This window comes from Pogona vitticeps, chromosome 1, assembly GCF_051106095.1.
Source record: "Pogona vitticeps strain Pit_001003342236 chromosome 1, PviZW2.1, whole genome shotgun sequence".
Classification (NCBI taxonomy): domain Eukaryota; kingdom Metazoa; phylum Chordata; class Lepidosauria; order Squamata; family Agamidae; genus Pogona; species Pogona vitticeps.
Window position 1 is genome coordinate 159433478 of NC_135783.1, and position 17687 is coordinate 159451164.

The following is a 17687-nucleotide window of genomic DNA, read 5'->3' on the forward strand; positions in this document are numbered from 1 at the left end:
CTCAGAACAGGCTGCTTTAAAAAGTCAAGCCTCAAAATAAAACGACCACTTTTTTTCCTTTTTGCCTCAGAACCAGCTCTCCCTAGAGATTGCTGCTGTTCTTCAGCACTAACTTGCAACAGTAGCGAGTCAGGGCCTACCCCCCTCTGCTGGGCCTCTCAGCTGGCAAGCTAGATCACTGTTACTACGCAGTTTTGCCTCAGCTTTTTTCCCGCCAAAACTAGGCTGCCTCAGAGCACCTTAATCTAAGTCTCCCCAGTTGGCACGTTCTTCTACTAGCGCACCTCCCCGTGAGGTACACCTAGAAGATTACCTACGCGCCTCAGACTGTCCCTGACTAGACCCCCCTTGCTCTGGGCACACTTGCCAAGGCTTTGCTGGACCACTGGACAACTGGACCAGTCGTATCCCACACGCTGGACACCAATCAATGTGACAAACCCAGACCTACTGGGATATGTCACACAGTTACACTAAGCTGCCACCAACCATTCCCTATAAGAAGTCACACAGACCAGGGATGGATTTTTAAACAACAAAAAGAATAAGGTTTATTTAAATACACACACAGGAAAAATAAAACAATCAGGTGAATAAGATAAAGTAACGTGGCTTAGTTTCACTCATACATACACACAGTTTGGTTCACACAGAACCCTTAACTTGAAGCACAGACCCTGAACCTATCAGTTCTGGCTACCCAACAGACACCTGAACCTATCAGGTTGGTACTCTGACACACAGTAGTACCCTGTCTGACACACAGACTCCCACAACAGCTTCTTCTTCCCAGCTGCTGCTTCGTCACATCCCAGTGTCTCTTAGTGTCTCCCATCAACTCTCCACACACGCTTCACATATATATACAGTACAGCCCCTCCTCCTGATGTCCCGCCTTCCACTCCCCATAGGATGGAACTTTCCCTCCAAACCCATGACAGACAGGTAACATCAGTGCTGTATGTAACAGTTACTTTTTTGTGGCATAAGTTATGCTCGGATTTTGAACTACATGAGATTCCAGCACCCCAACCCCAGTATTGTCAAAGGGAGAAGTGCACTTTACTGTTGTTTATGTTTCCAGTGCATTAAATGCTTTCCTTATGATACACATTGAACATGTAGAAATAAGTTATCATGATAGAATTCATGGGCTCACAATATAAGCCTTTTAGAGTTATGAAACTGAAACATGATAAAATCATTCTGTGCACAAGTATCTTACATAAAAACATTCTGATTTTAATGTTGCTATTTTTCATTTAGAACTTGAAAACACACATGTATCCTACCATTTCAAGAGTTTTTTTTTCAACCTATGGAACTGGAAGAGATACGAGGCCTGCCTTACTGGGACATTCTTGGAGTTGTGTCACTAAGGTATGGAAACTTAGTGTCTTAACATTGTTAGGCATTTATCATGTAGTAGCTGCAGAGTGCAGCATATTTAATTTCATCATTCATAGATAGGAATAATTAGACACAAAATGGCTGAAATTCTGCTGCTAAGCATAGTAAATCGCAAGTAGAGTAGGCCCGTTGAATCAATGGGGATTTTGTGAACTACAGTGGTGCCTCCACTTACGACCATAATCTGTTCCAGAAGATGGACGTAACTCGAAATGGTTGTAAGTTGAAGCACTGTAGCTCTTCCATAAGTTCTCTTGATCAGTTGACCTACTCAAGTTGGGGCTTACTATGCTAAGCTACAGGATTTCTTGACATAAAGGGAAAGAATGTATATGTGTCTATGAACATAAATGAACATCACCTATTCTGGACAGTAATGACATATATCCTCTATCTGTTTGTGAGCTCTCTCTGCAATGTATTCATGTCTAATCGTAATAATATTTATGACTACTAATCAAAAAGCATGGATTTGGCATCCCTGGTTACTAGTAGCCATAGCTGATGGACGGTTCTATGCATAAGCAGTAATTCTAATACATAATTAATCAAAGGCAATCCCTCAATATGTGTGCATAACATTTCAGCCATAACCCTTAGTAAATGAGCTGATCTAGGATCTAATCCTGGAAGTCTCTTTGTTGTCTTCATAAACATAATTCTGCAGCATAAAAGTGATGAAGACTAGTGTACATAAGTGTTTGTGGAATACTTGAATTCAGATCTGGAATATTTGATCTAAATCAGTGCACCCAGATAAGGATACAAATTTCCCTTGCCTAGTTAGCACTAAGCTAGTTAGTGAATTTGTTCGTAGAAAGAGTATAATTTTTATCATTATCTGGAGACTCAATTAAATGTTCAGTTCAGTTTTCTAACTGGAGCATAAGCACAATCATGTAAACAGTTCCTCACTACAGCAGGCAGAGATGAGATGTAACTGCTATAACATAATGATACTTCCCTCCCACCTTTTCTTTACCCTTTGTTCACTTTGTAAACATGTGTGAAGTTCTTTCAGTTTTTCAGACGACTTGTACTTATGGGTGCCTTTCAGATCTTGAGGGTTGCAAAAAGGAGAACAAAACATAATGAAAATGCTGACAACTGAATGGTTGTTTAATTCCTCTAATATATTTTCAGCATATGAACCTTCTTTTCCAGCTGTGTAAGCGTTTGATTTTACCTTATGAAAACTCAGCCAAATATGCCCTTTTCTGTCCTTACGTTCAGTTTTTCTGGTTATACTTATTAAACTGCATAATTATAAAAGCTAAAAGCGACTGTTGTGTGTTTTGTGGTGGTTCTACTGCTGCTCTTCTCTTAGACATTGTTTAAACACATTTTGTAGTGTTGTAGCCCTAAAGAGTTATGAGCTCTTCAGATGCCCCTCCTCTGGGTGTCCCTCTGGCTCAGCATTTGATATAGGACATCTCTGAGTCGAATGCATGCAAGGCTCTGCATCTCTTTCTCCTAGCCTGTATATTAGTAGATGGAATGAGAGCTTGCCATTTGAAGCTGGATGGATCCTATTCTGTATGTCATACTGACCTGTAAAGTAACTGGATGCACATGCTATATCCTGTACCTGTGAAAGATTAGTGACAAAAAGCTGGTATTAGCAGCTTGCTTTTGAGATGTTCGTCTGGATGTAATGGTCAACCTCCCCTCATAAGCAGAGTACTGTTCATTATAGGCCCATTACCTACATTTTAATCTGCAATCTAGCATTTCTCTGCACAGCACAATTTTATACATGTTTATTTGGAAATAAGTCCCATTGAGTTCAATAGAGCTTACTACCAGGTGAATGTGATTGAAATTTAAGCTCTAATAATTCTGTTTAGTCCAGATAGCAAAGCAGAATATGAGACTTGTTTATTCAGAGTTTCAAATTTCATTATTATTTTAAAAATCCATTCTACCTGTTCCCTTCTGATGTTGTCAGTTTACCTATCAGAGTTAACCTTTTAGTTATTCACATGGTCATTTTTATCCTAGAATGAACCATTGGCTCTTCTAAGAGCTGCTTGAATTTTTATAATTTGTAGTGAAAATTTTACCCAGGACTTTGCAAGTCTCTAATCCTTAGTTCCCTGTTAAGGTTTTACCAAGCTTGTCCTTGGAAAGGGAGATAACACCTCTTTTAACAATCCATAACAGGGACACAGCATTTTATTGAGTATGGTGTGGTAGCTGATGCAGGATTTAGGAGTAGAAAATAGTTTGGGGGATAAGCCATGGAGGGGCAGGAAGAAAATGAGAGAAGAAAATTGCCTAGTTTTGAAGCCAGGCACAGAGGAAAGCAATATCCAGTAGGAACTCTTCTAACTTTGTGTCAGAGTTACAGAATGAACGAATATGACGTGTTACATTCGCCTTGATTCTTGTGACTTAAAACTTTCATAACAACCTAAAAAGAAATCTATCTGAAACTGTTGACAGCCTATTAGCTAGCATGGTATATAAGTCCAGTGTTGACTTTTTGTTTTTTAAAAAGGATAAAATTGAGTGTAGGCCAACATTAAAGGTTCTGTTATTAAAAATTGTTAGAAATGCTAAGGTATTAATTGGGTATTAAAATAATTATAAATCATTAAAATAAGTTGTTTAGATCATTAAATATTAAATGTGAAGAGACGGTATCATCAGCAGAGTTGTTCTTTGGCCCAGTGTGTAATCTCTTCCAGCTTGACCCAATCCAAACTTCTTTACGTACATGTTTCCAGTTCTTAGAAGAATACAAAACCTGTATTATGTATCCAAATAATAATTTGTATATGAATTTACTCAGGCGTAAGCTCAGTTGAGCTTAATAGAAATTACTTCCAAGTGAGTACACCATTGCAATTTAAATTAATATTTTGTAAAAATGCCTTGTTCTATCATGACTGAGAGCCTATTTGGGAGCCTCAGGATGGAAGGGAGGTCTTTAGTATCAGAAAATTGCATTTCCACCAGCAGTGATCCAGCAACAATTTTCCAATATTAAAGCCTCTCTCAGCCCTCTGGTTCCAAAGTTCCCAAAGGCTTCTGCGGGACAAAAGGGATCCATGGGGAGCCAAGGGACCTGCAAAGATGTGGAAAGGAAACTTTTAATTAAGAGAAATATGAATATCATCAGACAGATGCAGCGGAGTTGTGCAACAGGATTTCAGCTATTGTCTCTTTTTTAATGAGCCTTACAATTTCAGCTTCTATTTAATTATTGTAGCAGATGACTTCCAAAATGTAATAGCAGCTTTAGTTCCTTATCATATGTCTTAGCTACAGCTGATGTAGGATAATGGCTGAATTTGAATTAAGAATGAACGCTGGCTGCAAAACTGGATCTTGTCCTTAACTGATATGTGATCTCTCAGCTTCTTCTCCTTTAGCTCTTGGGTACCAATACTGTTATCCTAAAAGATAAGGTTGTTGTAGGATTAAGATAATACATTTGAAACACTGTATATATTAATAGTTGTTGCTACAGTTGCATTCAATTACAAGTATTTATTTTCAGTTACAGTACTTTCAGTTGCTGTAAATGCTTTCTTTTATATAACAGAGTATATACATTTCATAATTCTCTCAAGACATCTGAACATACCTGCATGACTATTTTTTATTTATCTTAATTCAGTACTTATCCAGTGGCGACTTTATGCAATGGCCTCAAGCCACCATTCTTCACCAGTGCCTCAATCAAAAAGCAGTGATGGTTTCTTTAAAAAGGAAATGGATTCTGCTAGACGCTTTCGAACAGTACAATCATTGCCGGATGTATGTCCCAAGGAACCCACAGGTAAACTCTGTAACAAAACTAGCATGAATCCAATGTACAGGATATCAGTCACACTTTATTTCCTTCATGTGACTGGTAAAGAGATAGGTAGGTGACAGACTGAGTATTCAATACTCATCTTTCAAGTTCTTTTCTATTCTTCTTTCAATATCAAGGAAGAATGTTTTTCTTGCAAAACCTGGGATCAAGAAGGTGTCCCCCCCCTCTCATATCTCAGGAGGTGGAGGGAGGTGTTTGAGTTTTGAGAGGGTAGTGTTGAAAGAGGAAGACATATGCCCCCCTACTCCACTGCTGATCCAGGACTTTGTGTTTCAACTCCAGAACACATCAGAAACACCACGACAACTACTTCAGCCTGAGTTGCACTTTTTCAGACAACATCTCTGTCCATTCTGGCTGTGACCTGCAACCCCATGTTTCTGTTGGACAGCTTGTTTGCTGCTGCCCCTGCTTTTTCCTCTTGTGTTTTCATATGTCCTGTTCTCCAGTGATAGGGAAGAATAGGAAGCAGAAAATTGAGGGAAAGAAGAGAGTAGAAAGAAGAGGAAAAGCAGGCCCCAGCCATTGTCCTTTTAAATCAAAGAGGAAGAAGAGCAAAGTCTCTATAAAACCTGTTGCCATGTTTCAGCTTTTCATTTCCATAACCGTTTTCTACTTGGCTCTGTTTGTAAGTAAACAGCTACTTGAGAAGATGAGAAAAAATAGAAGAAAATGATAAAAGTACCCAAGTCTGCATGCATTTGCTACTTTAACCAGCATGCTTTCTTTTCTCCAAACATTAATCAGGCACCTGTTCTAGTTTCATTGAAAGAGTAGTAAATTACAAGCAAAAAAGTAATAGTGTTCCAGTTCATTATTACAGAAAGTTACTTGTTCCCAGTTTCGATATCAAGTCAGTGAGGCTTACTGCTGTGGAATATATTCTTCATATATTTATGTATATGGTTTAAAAAATCTGTAGTCATATTTGGCTGTTATCTTCCCAGTATTAGAAAAATGCATGTCCTCGTCATGTTGTATATTTCATTGTGTGAGTTTTTGTGTTTTTTATTTGTTTTGGTCTTGCAGGTGATCCTACTAGTTTGTGTGACAGCCCATCTTTAGTTGCTGATCAGCACAGATGGACTATTTATCATTCCAAAGTGAATCTCCCAGCAGCACTAAATGATCCTCGGTTAACAAAAAGGGAATCTGATTTCTTTACAAAAACATGGGGACAGGATTTTGTGGAAATTGAAATTGTGCCTTCACTCTACCTCCCACAGATCAGCAAGGAACATTTTGCAGCATACCAACAGGAAATTGCTCAGGTACAAGGGAAGAAACACTGTATATCCATGTACTAGGTCCATCTGCATTTGTTATCACAAATTCGTTTCTTAATGCAAATGAAACCCATTGTGACTGTTGTCTGCAGGTTATTCTGGTCAATAGAATGTAACATTGAAAAATTATTGATCTAATTCAGAGCAGAGTTGCCTTGTTAAGGTGAAATTATATATTGCAGAATGTACATTAAGCCTATGATATTATGGAGATCTTTTAATGCCTTTCATATTGTGCAGAATAGCTGACAACTTAAACAGATTTTCAAAGCTGATTTATTTCTTTAATATCAGGTATAGTAAGTTCCAAATACCTGTATTCATGAATAATGTGAATTTGTTAAAGCATATATTTAAATTTTTAAAACTTGTATCTTGACTGTATACAGACACAAAATTCAGGTCTGTTTTTCAGATGAATGCTCTTGAAGTGAAGCATTAGAAATGGCATTAGAAATTTACTGTGAAGTTCTTGCTAGACACAGCATCTAAAAATCTGTCATTAGTGCTAGGATCTAGGTGATATGTTTCAGCATCTCACTGATATAAGAATATAATAATAGTGCATTTTAGTGCATTATTAATAGCTATGACTCCTAAATAAGTGCCATATACAGTTCACTTTCTGTCCCATAGAGATGGAAAATTTTGCTATGCAATTATTATTCCTACTTTTGGAAATGTATAGGAGCCCACTGTATGCATGTTTATGCAAAATATGCAAAATAGATCTTATGTTATATTGCTAACTTTTTTCCAAATAAGAACATTTAGATTGTAGCCTTAGTGCTCCAGGAAGTGGTCTTGCTCAGTATTGCCTTGTTTTTAAACACAAGAGAAGGCAGGTCTATTACATGGTCACAGACTTTGGATTATGCTTCTCAGGTATGTTGCGGGCTAGTTCTGAAATAATAATCCCAGCATGAGATTCTCCCACCAAGATCTACCCGTGTCACTCGTGCGAGCCAGGAGGTGAGGCTGAGGAGCCTAACGCCGAGAGAGGCCCGGAAGGAGAAGACCAGAAATCGGGCCTTCTCGGCGGTGGCTCCTCGTCTCTGGAACAACTTACCTCCTGAGATTCGCGTGGCTCCCTCGCTGGACATTTTTAAGAAACAACTAAAAACATTGATGTATAGGCAGGCTTTCCCAACAGAAAACTCCTGACGATTTTTCTTTTCTTATATCTTTCTTTGATTTCTATCTTAGTCTAGGTGCAATGTTTTAAAATTATATTGTTTCTTTTATTGTAAGCCGCCTAGAGTGGGCTAATATGTCCAGATAGGCGGGATAGAAATAAAATAAATAAATAAATAAATAAATAAAATAATAAATAAATAAAGCGTGAAATAATCATCATGCTCATGCACTCATGGATTGGTGTGGTGACTTCAGCACAATCTAAATGTTCCCTTAGCTGAAATTCTACTGCTTTGTTACACAAAAAATGTAACATTCAGTGCATTCCTAATAGGCATTCAACAGGTCACTGCTGGGTCTCTTAGGAGCATATGTACCCACTGGCCTGGCTTGCACTTGAGAATCCCAGCAGGGACTCTAGCTGCCAACCAGAAACAATTAAAAGTTGTGCCTTTTGTGTAACAAAGCGACAGAATTTCAAACCATTATGGAAAATGGGATTTCATTTTGAACTGTAAACTACAGTACAAAATGAGTCATACTATTATTCATCCGTTCATTAAAAACTTGTGAAGGACAGAGCAGGCATATATGTTTTTATATGTATATGTGTATCTCATGACCAGAGACAGGAAGAATATTGATGGTGGATGATAATAAATGCTTAGGGAATGCAATGCAAATTGTGAGTTGCATTTCTTGAATAATGCTGTATATGAGTTGCTTTGAACCAATAAAATTGCATATTAGTATGGGACTCTCTAACTCGTTCATATTGCAAACGTATTGTTTGTCCTTTGAAACCATTTTATTGTCTTCTTTTTTTGTAGAGAGAGAAGATTCATGAGAAATGCAAGACCATTTGTCCTCCTAAAGACACTTTTGACAGGACAATTTTACATACTCATGGTAGGTTGGGTGGGGTGTTGTGGTTTTTTTTTGTACTCCTTCATATTCCTCTTTAAAGGGGCATATACATTTACCGTATGTATTTTATCTAAAGTGCTACTGGTATTGTAAGCAACTATGGTCACTGGAAAATCCATACATATTCCATAGTTTTCAGACCAAATTTTCACAAAGTATGCATTGTTCTAAACTCAGAACCATTCCTATACCTTCACATACTTGTTGCCTGTCCTCCAAATCTTCAGTTATGCATAAAGGAAGCCACATCCTTAAGTTTACAAGAGCTGAGCAGAGTTGTTGAGGACAGGACACTTTGGAGGTCACTCGTTTTTAAAGTTATCATAAATTGGAGGTGGCTTGAGAGCATAACAGCAGTAATGTATTCATAGCTTGTGAAGTATTGCAGTGCATCTTTTTTGAGTGGTCGGGTAACATCAGAGACAATAGCTGTTTGGAAGTATCCATACAATCATAGAAAATCATAAGAAAGCGAAGTTGGAAGGGACCTACAAGGCCATCAAGTCCAACCCCCTGGTCAATGCAGGAATACAATCAAAACATATCAATGTACCTACCTATGCTAGTCTTGCTATATTTTGCAGGGTGGTAAAATATAATATAGGTAAGAGGTATGCTGTGGAATCCTACCATGTCATCTGGACCTTCTGCTGTTATCCAAGCAGTGTACAAAGGAGCTGTATTAAAAGATTAAAATAACACAGAGACCCAGTGAACACCTATGGATTCATTTTTGTCACCTAAACCTAGTAAAAATTTCCTTCCGTTGAAACAGAATTGAAGACATGGTGTTACTTTCTATTTCCAAGTTGCTTCAGTAGTTGTTAGAGTGAGGGAGGTGAATAACTGCTCCACTTGTGTTCTGACTAATTCCTTCACTTTGCAAATGGTGTTTGCTATAATTAGAATGTTTTTGTCTCCTTAAAACTGGGGAATTTAGCACATTAGACCCCCTTATTCAATGGGATCAGTATCCACTGATTCATTTATCCACCATCAGAATATATTAAAAATATTAAAAGAAAAATACCTAGAAAAAACTATTTTCATATTTATTACCAGAATCAGCATTAGAAGTAGCCAGAGGCAGTGCTATGAATACAATACAGTGGTGCCTCGTATAACGAGTGCCCCGTTTAACGACGAATTCGCATAGCGATGGCATTTTTGCCATCGCTTTTGCGATTGCATTACGAAGTGCCTATGGGGAAAAATCGCTTTGCGATGTTTTCCCCATAGGCACCATTTCCCCCAGCTGAGCGGCGGGAGCCTCCGAAGGAGCGCTCCCGCCGCTCAGCTGGGGGTAAATGCCTGCGGTAGCCTCAGAAGGACCCTTCCAAAGGGTCCTTCTGAGGCTACCAAAGGGATTCCCCTTTGGAGGGGGCATTTTCCCCGAGCTGAGCCCCACCGCTCAGCTGGGGGAAAATGCCGGCGGTAGCCTCGGAAGGACTCTTCCGAAGGGTCCTTCCGAGCATGCGGATCCCCCCACCCTCCCACCCTAGCCCCGCGGCTTGGATCTGACCCGTGGCGGCTACCTCAGCCATGGCCGGACTCCCTAGAGTCCGGCCATGGCTGGGGTAGCCGCCGCGGCTCGGATCCAAGCCGCGAGGGGAGGGTGGGGAGAGTGGGGGGATCCGGATCCCTTTCAGGCATCCCGGCCTCGATCCCACCCGCCGCCGGTTTCCCATGGCTTGGGTAACCGGCGGCGGGTGGGATCCAAGCCCAGGATGGCTGAAAGGCATCCGGACCCCCCACCCTCCCCCCGCAGCTTGGATCTGACCCGCGGCGGCAACCCCAGCCATGGCTGGACTCCCTGGAGTCCGGCCATGGCTGGAGAAGCTGCTGCGGCTCGGATCCAAGCCACGAGGGGAGGGTGGGGAGAGTGGGGGGATCCAGATCCCTTTCAGGCATCCCGGCCTCGATCCCACCCGCGGCCGGTTACCCATGGCTTGGGTAACCGGCGGTGGGTGCGATCAAAGCCCGGGATGCCTGAAAGGCATCCGGATCCCACCACCCTCCCCCCACGGCTTGGATCCGACCCGCGGCGGCTGTCGAAGCTCCGTCCATGGCTTCGTCAGCCGCTGCGGGTCGGATCTAAGCCGCAGGGGGAGGGTGGGAGGGTGGAGGGATCAGGATGCCTTTCAGGCATCCCGGGCTTGGATCCCACCCGCGGCCGGTTACCCATGGCTTGGGTAACTGGCTGCGGGTGGGATCCAAGCCCAGGATGCCTGAAAGGCATCCGGATCCCCCCACCCTCCCCCCGTGGCTTGGATCCGACCCGCGGCCGGCTACCCCAGGCATGGTCGGACTCCTGAGAGTCTGACCATGGCTGGGGAAACCGGCCGTGGGGAAGGGGAATCCCGGCGGTGGTCTCGGAAGGACCCTTCAGAAAGGTCCTTCCGACGCTACCGCCGGGATTTCCCCCCAGCTGAGCGGCGGGGCTCCTGCTCAGCTCGGGGAAAATGCCCCCTCCAAAGGGGAATCCCGGGGGTGGCCTTGGAAGGACCCTTCGGAAGGGTCCTTCTGAGGCCACCGCAGGCATTTTCCTCCAGAAGAGCGGTGAGTTTTGTCCTCATAGGAACGCATTAAACAGAGTTTAATGCGTTTCTATGGGTTTTTTTGCCCCGCATAGCGACGAATCCGTATAGCGATGAATTTTTTGGAACGGATTATCATCGCTATGTGGGGCACCACTGTATTTGTTAGTGGATAATGCACAGCATGGTCTCTGGCACCCTCTAGTGGCCAGTTCTGGTAATGCATTTGAAAACAATTTTTCTGCTTTTTTTTCTTCAGTATTTACAGAGGGGGCTTGGAACCAATCCGCAGCAGATATAGGGGTCCTACTGTATTTCTCACTATGGCGTGTTCAGTTCACAACACTTCTTACTATGTTAAATATCTCTATAATGTCACAATATTTGAACATTTATAAATTAAGGGTGAAATCTAGTTGAGTAACTCTGTAATCATAAAAGCTGATGGAGTCATTAGCTGTGGACATTGATCTTTAACATTAAAGTTTCCTTGTCAGCCTTAGAACTGTGGAGCTCTGCCAACAGAATGCCAGCCATTGGGATTTACCTCAGGTGTCCATTGAAAAGTTATCTTCCAACGGCATTTCATTTTGATTTCATTTTCAGATAAATCCAGGACAGATTTGGAGCAAGTACCTAAGGTAAGATTGAATAATTTCATAGGCAGCAGAGTGGATAAAAATTATCTTTTAAAATTCACAGGGTTCTTTTTTGTAAATACTGTTTTTGGCTAGTTCTTTGGCTGCAGTGTGTAGACAATTCTTGTTTAGAGAGGTAACATAGACGGTTAATATGTTTGTTTTGTAATTAGTATAACTTGCTATAGTGCTCCCTCACTAGACGATTGCCTCGCGGGACAAAAACCCCGCAAGGCGATTGGTTTTTGTGATCACTATGGTGCCTTGCAAGACTTTTTTTCTATGACCATGCTTCACAAGACTTTTTTTTTTAGACCAATGCTTTGCAAGACATTTTTTTAAGACCGATGCTTTATTTATTTATTTATTTATTTATTGGATTTATATACCGCCCCATAGCGCTACAAGCACTCTCCGGGCGGTTTACAATTTTAATTATAAAGGCTACACATTGCCCCCCCAGCAAGCTGGGTACTCATTTTACCGACCTTTGCAATACGTTGGGGTTTTTTCTAGACCAATGCATAGGGAACCTCGCAAGACAAATTTTTCACAAGACAACCATTTTCGCGGAACAAATTAAAATCATCTTGCAAGGCACCACTGTATAAGTTTTTCTTTTTAGTACTTTTCGTAATGCTGTTAATAAATACTTAATCAGTTGTTTGAATAGGTGTTTTTTATTAGCTAAATGCCCAATCTTAAGTTTAAAGCATTAAATGCCATCATTTACATGGATAGCTAAAGCAGTGTTCTGTACTATCTGCATCTGTATATAAATCTAATATTACTTTTAATTGGATGCACAAATTGACATGTAAAAGAAGGATGTTATTTCGTTTAAAATTGAAATGGTACGTTCTGTCAGTACTGCTTGTATATGCGTTAGACGAGCCTGCACCCCATAATTAAATGTAACGATATTAATGGTATGTGAGAATGATATGAGATTTTTTCCCTTAGATTTTTATGAAACCAGATTTTGCCTTGGAGGATCCATTAATATTTAATGCAGTGTTACCTTGGTCTCATTTTAATACTGCTGGAGGAAAAGGAAATCATGATGCAGCTTCCTCAAAGTTGCTTCAGGAAAAGGTAAGTGGGTTTCATTGCAGATATTGTTAAGAAAGTGCAGTGGAAGTTGCCTTGTTAAAGTGCCATGCTGAGGAGGAAATAAAAATCTAGATGTTGCATTTAGTCATCTCCGCCATCTTTAGTTTGGGCAGCTGTAGCATTAGATCAGATTCAGTGCTGTCCTTAGTTCACAGAAGGCACTATGATCCAGCAGAGATTTCTGTTTAAGAGGGTGGAAAGCAATGTTTTCTAATTCATTTTTCCAGTTCTTCATGCTTCCAAATATCTGCTCCAGAGGATGGGGTGGGTAGCCTTGGAAGAGCTAAGCTTGAATGAAAACATTGTTCTCTACATAATAATGTAGTTTTAGGAGGTGATTTGTTAATTAAATATGGTTCGCTACATTCTGTTTCAAATGTGTAAAAAGCATATGTTTTGCTTCAAAGCAATTATGTGAAGCATGCAACTTTTGTACGCTGCCACACTGACTGAGCTCTTGGAGAATAAATGTCCCGGTATTCCAGAGGCATGTTTGTGTTGACATACAGCCAACTGTGGATTGGAGTCATCCCAGTTAGGACAGATGCAAAGATATTTATTTATTTACTTTATTGAATTTCTACTTCGTATTTCCTGAAAAGAATAAAATAGTGTCTTTAAGAAATAGAAGAGATTGGGTGGTGCCTACACAATACAGTGCAGGAGTAAAAGGTACCTTTATTAGACTGCTAAAAATCATACAATCATGAATTAAACTCCACTTCCCTCAGCATGCAGTGATGTCTTGTCAATAGTGCAGAGAAATTGGAGTCCCAAAAGTTCATAACAGATTCTTGTGCCAGGCCTGTTTCTTAGGAGTAAGTTTAAAAAAAGCACAAGCCGCATCAGAGGTGTGGTTTTCAAATGACAGGTCTTTACTATCAGAGAGGTAACTAATTAGCAAAAGCAGGATTGATAGTGCATAGTAGTCCTTCACGAGGAACAATTCCAATAGTGGAGTACATAATTTATCAAAACAAAAACTATTCTGCAGCTGAATTCCAGTTTCCAGCAAGGCTCATGCTGCCGCATTCTTGGTTTGAAATGTTTTTTTTTCTTTCTTGGAAAGCAATAGCTTTGTAGTCCAGGGAGACAGAGACTCACATGGGATTATTCTGTTTTGTTTTTCTCAGGGTGTGCAGATTTATTTAAATCAAGAATTATTTGTAATTTCATGTTACTTAGACATGAGATATTATTTATAGGTTATGATTTATAAAAAAATATGAACAGTTTTCTTTTTTTGAAATGTCAAGCACTGTAACAGTGATTCTGGTAGATTAAACTCTTACGTTAACAGTGATAATTTCTTTTTTTTTCTCTTAAGCTAAGCCACTATCTCGATATTGTGGAAGTAAATATTGCTCATCAAATCTCTCTCCGCTCAGAAGCATTTTTTCATGCAATGACCTCGCAGCATGAACTGCAAGACTACCTCAAGAAAACTTCCCAGGCTGTAAAAATGCTTCGAGATAAAATAGGCCAAATTGATAAAGTAATGTGTGAAGGCTCTCTTAAGGTTTTAAGACTGTCGTTGGCTAGAAGTAACTGTATAAAAGCGTATAATAAGTTGAAGCTGATGGCAACCGTGCATCAGACGCAGCCTACTGTGCAGCTATTGTTGTCCACTTCTGAATTTGTTGGAGCATTGGACTTAATTGCAACCACACAAGAGGTGCTACAACAGGAACTGCAGGGCATTCACAGTTTCCGGTAGGTGACTTTTAAGATATTCCATCAGAGGTTCATAGTCATGCCTCAAGTTACGTTAATATAATCTATTTTTATACATTATCCTACTTTTTAAATATGGATTAATTATCTGCTCATTTCTAAGTTGTATCAATTAAATCCACTGTTCAGTGGCAGATATATCAGTGAATGCTAAAAGCATAAGGAAAAGCGTTTATTTTAATTTTAAAAAGTCTTTAACCTCTATCCCTGATACAGGAGGAATTCTTATATACACTGTTGTTCAGCATACATAGGTTGTAATTCAGGTATAGATGAATTTTTATTATTAGCTACAGTACTTTGTAACAACATTCCATGTATAGTCGCACTGGCCACGTGACCACGGAAACTGCCTACTGACAAACACTGGCTCTATGGCTTAGAAACAGGGATGAGCACTGCACCCTAGAGGCGGACACGACTCGACTAAATGTCAGGGGGAGCCTTTACCTTTACCTGTTATATTATCTTATATGTGAATCACATGACAGGTTCCCCATATTTACTGAAATGTTAGTGAACATCTGGAGAGCACATAAGGACATTTGGAGGAAAGAGGATTTTGTAAATGTAAGTGGAACCTTTCCAGATTCATGACAATTCAGATGCTATAACCGTGGTGATGTAGATGATTCCAGAAATCAATGCAGTTCATCCAGATGTTTTTGCACACTTGGTGTTAAGGAAACAGCCCTTCCCCTATGTTCATCATCTGTCAATTGCTGTTTAGAGAAAAAAATGTAGTTACACTGTAGTGTTGGATTTAATTACAATGGTTACAGTGAATACTAATCTCAGTGATGTTGTCATCCAAGGGTTGCCACATACTGGAAGGTCAGGGAAATGGAAATTGATCAAAAGTGAGGGAAATTGTGATTAAGTCATGGTGGGTTTTTGATATACTGCTTCAAGATGATGAGCTTGTCTTATGCCAGTTGGCATAGAAAAATAGCACAGCAGAAGTAGAATGTAATGACCTTTCCTTTCTCTGGTCTTTCCCAGCTCCACCTATGTAGCTCCAGCAACCTGCCTACTGCCTTTGTTGAGCAGTGTCCCTGCATGCTTTGCAACATCACCGTGTAGATTTTGCAAAGTGAGGCTAGTTTAAACACTTAAAGCAATGTGGAAACTTCAAAACTTTAAGCTCTACCTGCGAGTATTATGTTTCACTTACCTTTATTTGTTTCCATTTTACATAGAAAGATAAACATGTTGAAGTTACGGTTGGGTATGTAATGAGCATTTCTTGCTAATCCCAGAACTGAGTGGTAAATGAGATTCACTGCTCTTGGGTTTCACAGACAACTAGCACTTTCTCTCCAGCTGCAAAGTGATGTTTGCAGGTGGGGTTGTTTGTTTCTCCTGAAGTTTACAAAGAAGCAGTTTTCTCACCCTCTTCTGTGACCTATTCCGTGCATAAAGCTTTCAGATGGTGGTTATCTGTTTCTCCTAGTTTGCAGAAATGATCGGCAAGCATTTAAACCACTGGTTCTTAACCTTGGGTTACTCAGGAGTTTTGGACTGCAACTCCCAGAAGCCTTCACCACCAGCTGTCCTGACTGGGGTTTCTGGGAGTTGCAGTTCAAAAGCATCTGAGTAACAAAGGTTAAGAACCACTGATTTAAACTACACTTCCTTCTCTGCTGCTGATCTATTCATTACTTTTCCTGGAATCTAGAAAGTTAATCCCAGCTTGGAAAATTTCCTACTTGCGAGACAACCAAATATGCAATATCTTGGCGTCAGGTTGGTGCTTCTGTGCAGGGCTGTATGTGAAACTACATTTTGAAAATGGCATTTATAGGAACAGTTTTTAATATGTAATGGTTGGATATCAAATTTCATGCTGACCTTGTTCCATGGGTTACACCAGTTGCTGGGAACAAATTCATTGCTTTTTGTAAAATGTGCTTTGAACAAAATAATATGGGAATTAGAGCTGTGGAGTCTGATGCAAAAGGACCATTACATCAAAATTAAATTAAGTCAGCAGTCTATTGAAATATTTAAGGTTCAAAGCCAAGTACGAGTTCAGGTAATAAAAGCAGAGATGATCAAGAGGCAACCCATACAAAAGTCTGGAATATGTTTAGAGTGATGGAAGTGGCAAAGAATTACCTGTCATGCAAGCTAATAAGGTTGCCTGTGCATCCAGGACTGGGTTAGGACAACATATGGTCTGAAGATGATGTCATTTAACTCTTGTAACAGCATTCAAGCAAATGTTCCCAGCCAAATAACCCAAAAGTTTCTTCTTGGAAAAACAAAAGCAATGTATGACACCAGACTTCTCCAATCTTTTACTGAAACAGCAGGAAACATTTGTTATCTGTTTTGATGAAACTTTGAACAAGATTTTTCAAAAGGTACATGATGAATTTAGTGGTTTGTTTCTGAGGTGAATACTGTCATAAAGTTACACACACAAACCACCAGTTTTTTTTTTTAAAAATCAGACTACTACTGCTGAAGACCTCCTTCCTAAGTTGCAACATTTCACATAATTGTATTTCTAACTTTTTTTTTTTAATAGCAGTTTCCAAATTATGAGTTTCCTAGTGTGACTTTGTTTTTCATTTTGGATAGAACATTCATTGAAATTTGCTTTTGTATAATTTTTAGTCTACCTTTCAAACAAGAACAGAAATGAAACGCCATTATCATTCAAAGATTACTTCAGGCTGAAGTTTCCATTTTGGTATAATTTTAGTGCAACTTCAGAACAGATGTTTCTGCAGATAATAGTATTTAAATAAGCTAATATTAAATCTCCTACCTTGACAGATATTTTTGCATTTGAGGCTTGTGGACTTGATCAGTAGAACACTTCATGAAGCCTTTAATTAATGGAATCTAAGGTAGCAATTTTTAAATGTGGAATTGTATTCAAATAGTAGTCAGGAAAATCAACAGAAGTTGGTCAGGGAAAGTCAGAGAAATAGAAAAATAAAATTTTAGTAGCAACTCTGCATGAGCGGAAGCCATCAGATACTGCACCAGTGGTGCTACTATCAGAACCCAGTAGCAACTGTGCACTGTTTCTATGAAAGGTTAAGAACATATGCACTAATAGGTATCC

The 17687-nt window shown here is 39.9% G+C and overlaps 1 protein-coding gene across 6 annotated transcripts in view; it reads left to right on the top strand.

The window, feature by feature from the left end:
• VPS54 (VPS54 subunit of GARP complex) overlaps positions 1–17687 on the top strand; it is a 71201-nt gene that overhangs the window by 8293 nt on the left and 45221 nt on the right. For 3 of the 6 annotated variants that reach the window (XM_078377469.1, XM_078377468.1, XM_078377474.1), the window contains exons 1-8: positions 1267–1380; positions 2468–2578; positions 5036–5197; positions 6266–6507; positions 8490–8568; positions 11730–11764; positions 12725–12856; positions 14202–14587. In XM_078377469.1, the coding sequence (XP_078233595.1) occupies positions 2557–2578; positions 5036–5197; positions 6266–6507; positions 8490–8568; positions 11730–11764; positions 12725–12856; positions 14202–14587 (1058 nt within the window). In that variant the 5' untranslated portion in view covers positions 1267–1380; positions 2468–2556. Of the gene's footprint in view, positions 1–1266; positions 1381–2467; positions 2579–5035; positions 5198–6265; positions 6508–8489; positions 8569–11729; positions 11765–12724; positions 12857–14201; positions 14588–17687 lie in introns of those variants that run through there. The other 3 variants (XM_078377472.1, XM_020803365.3, XM_020803364.3) reach the window with 1 other exon arrangement.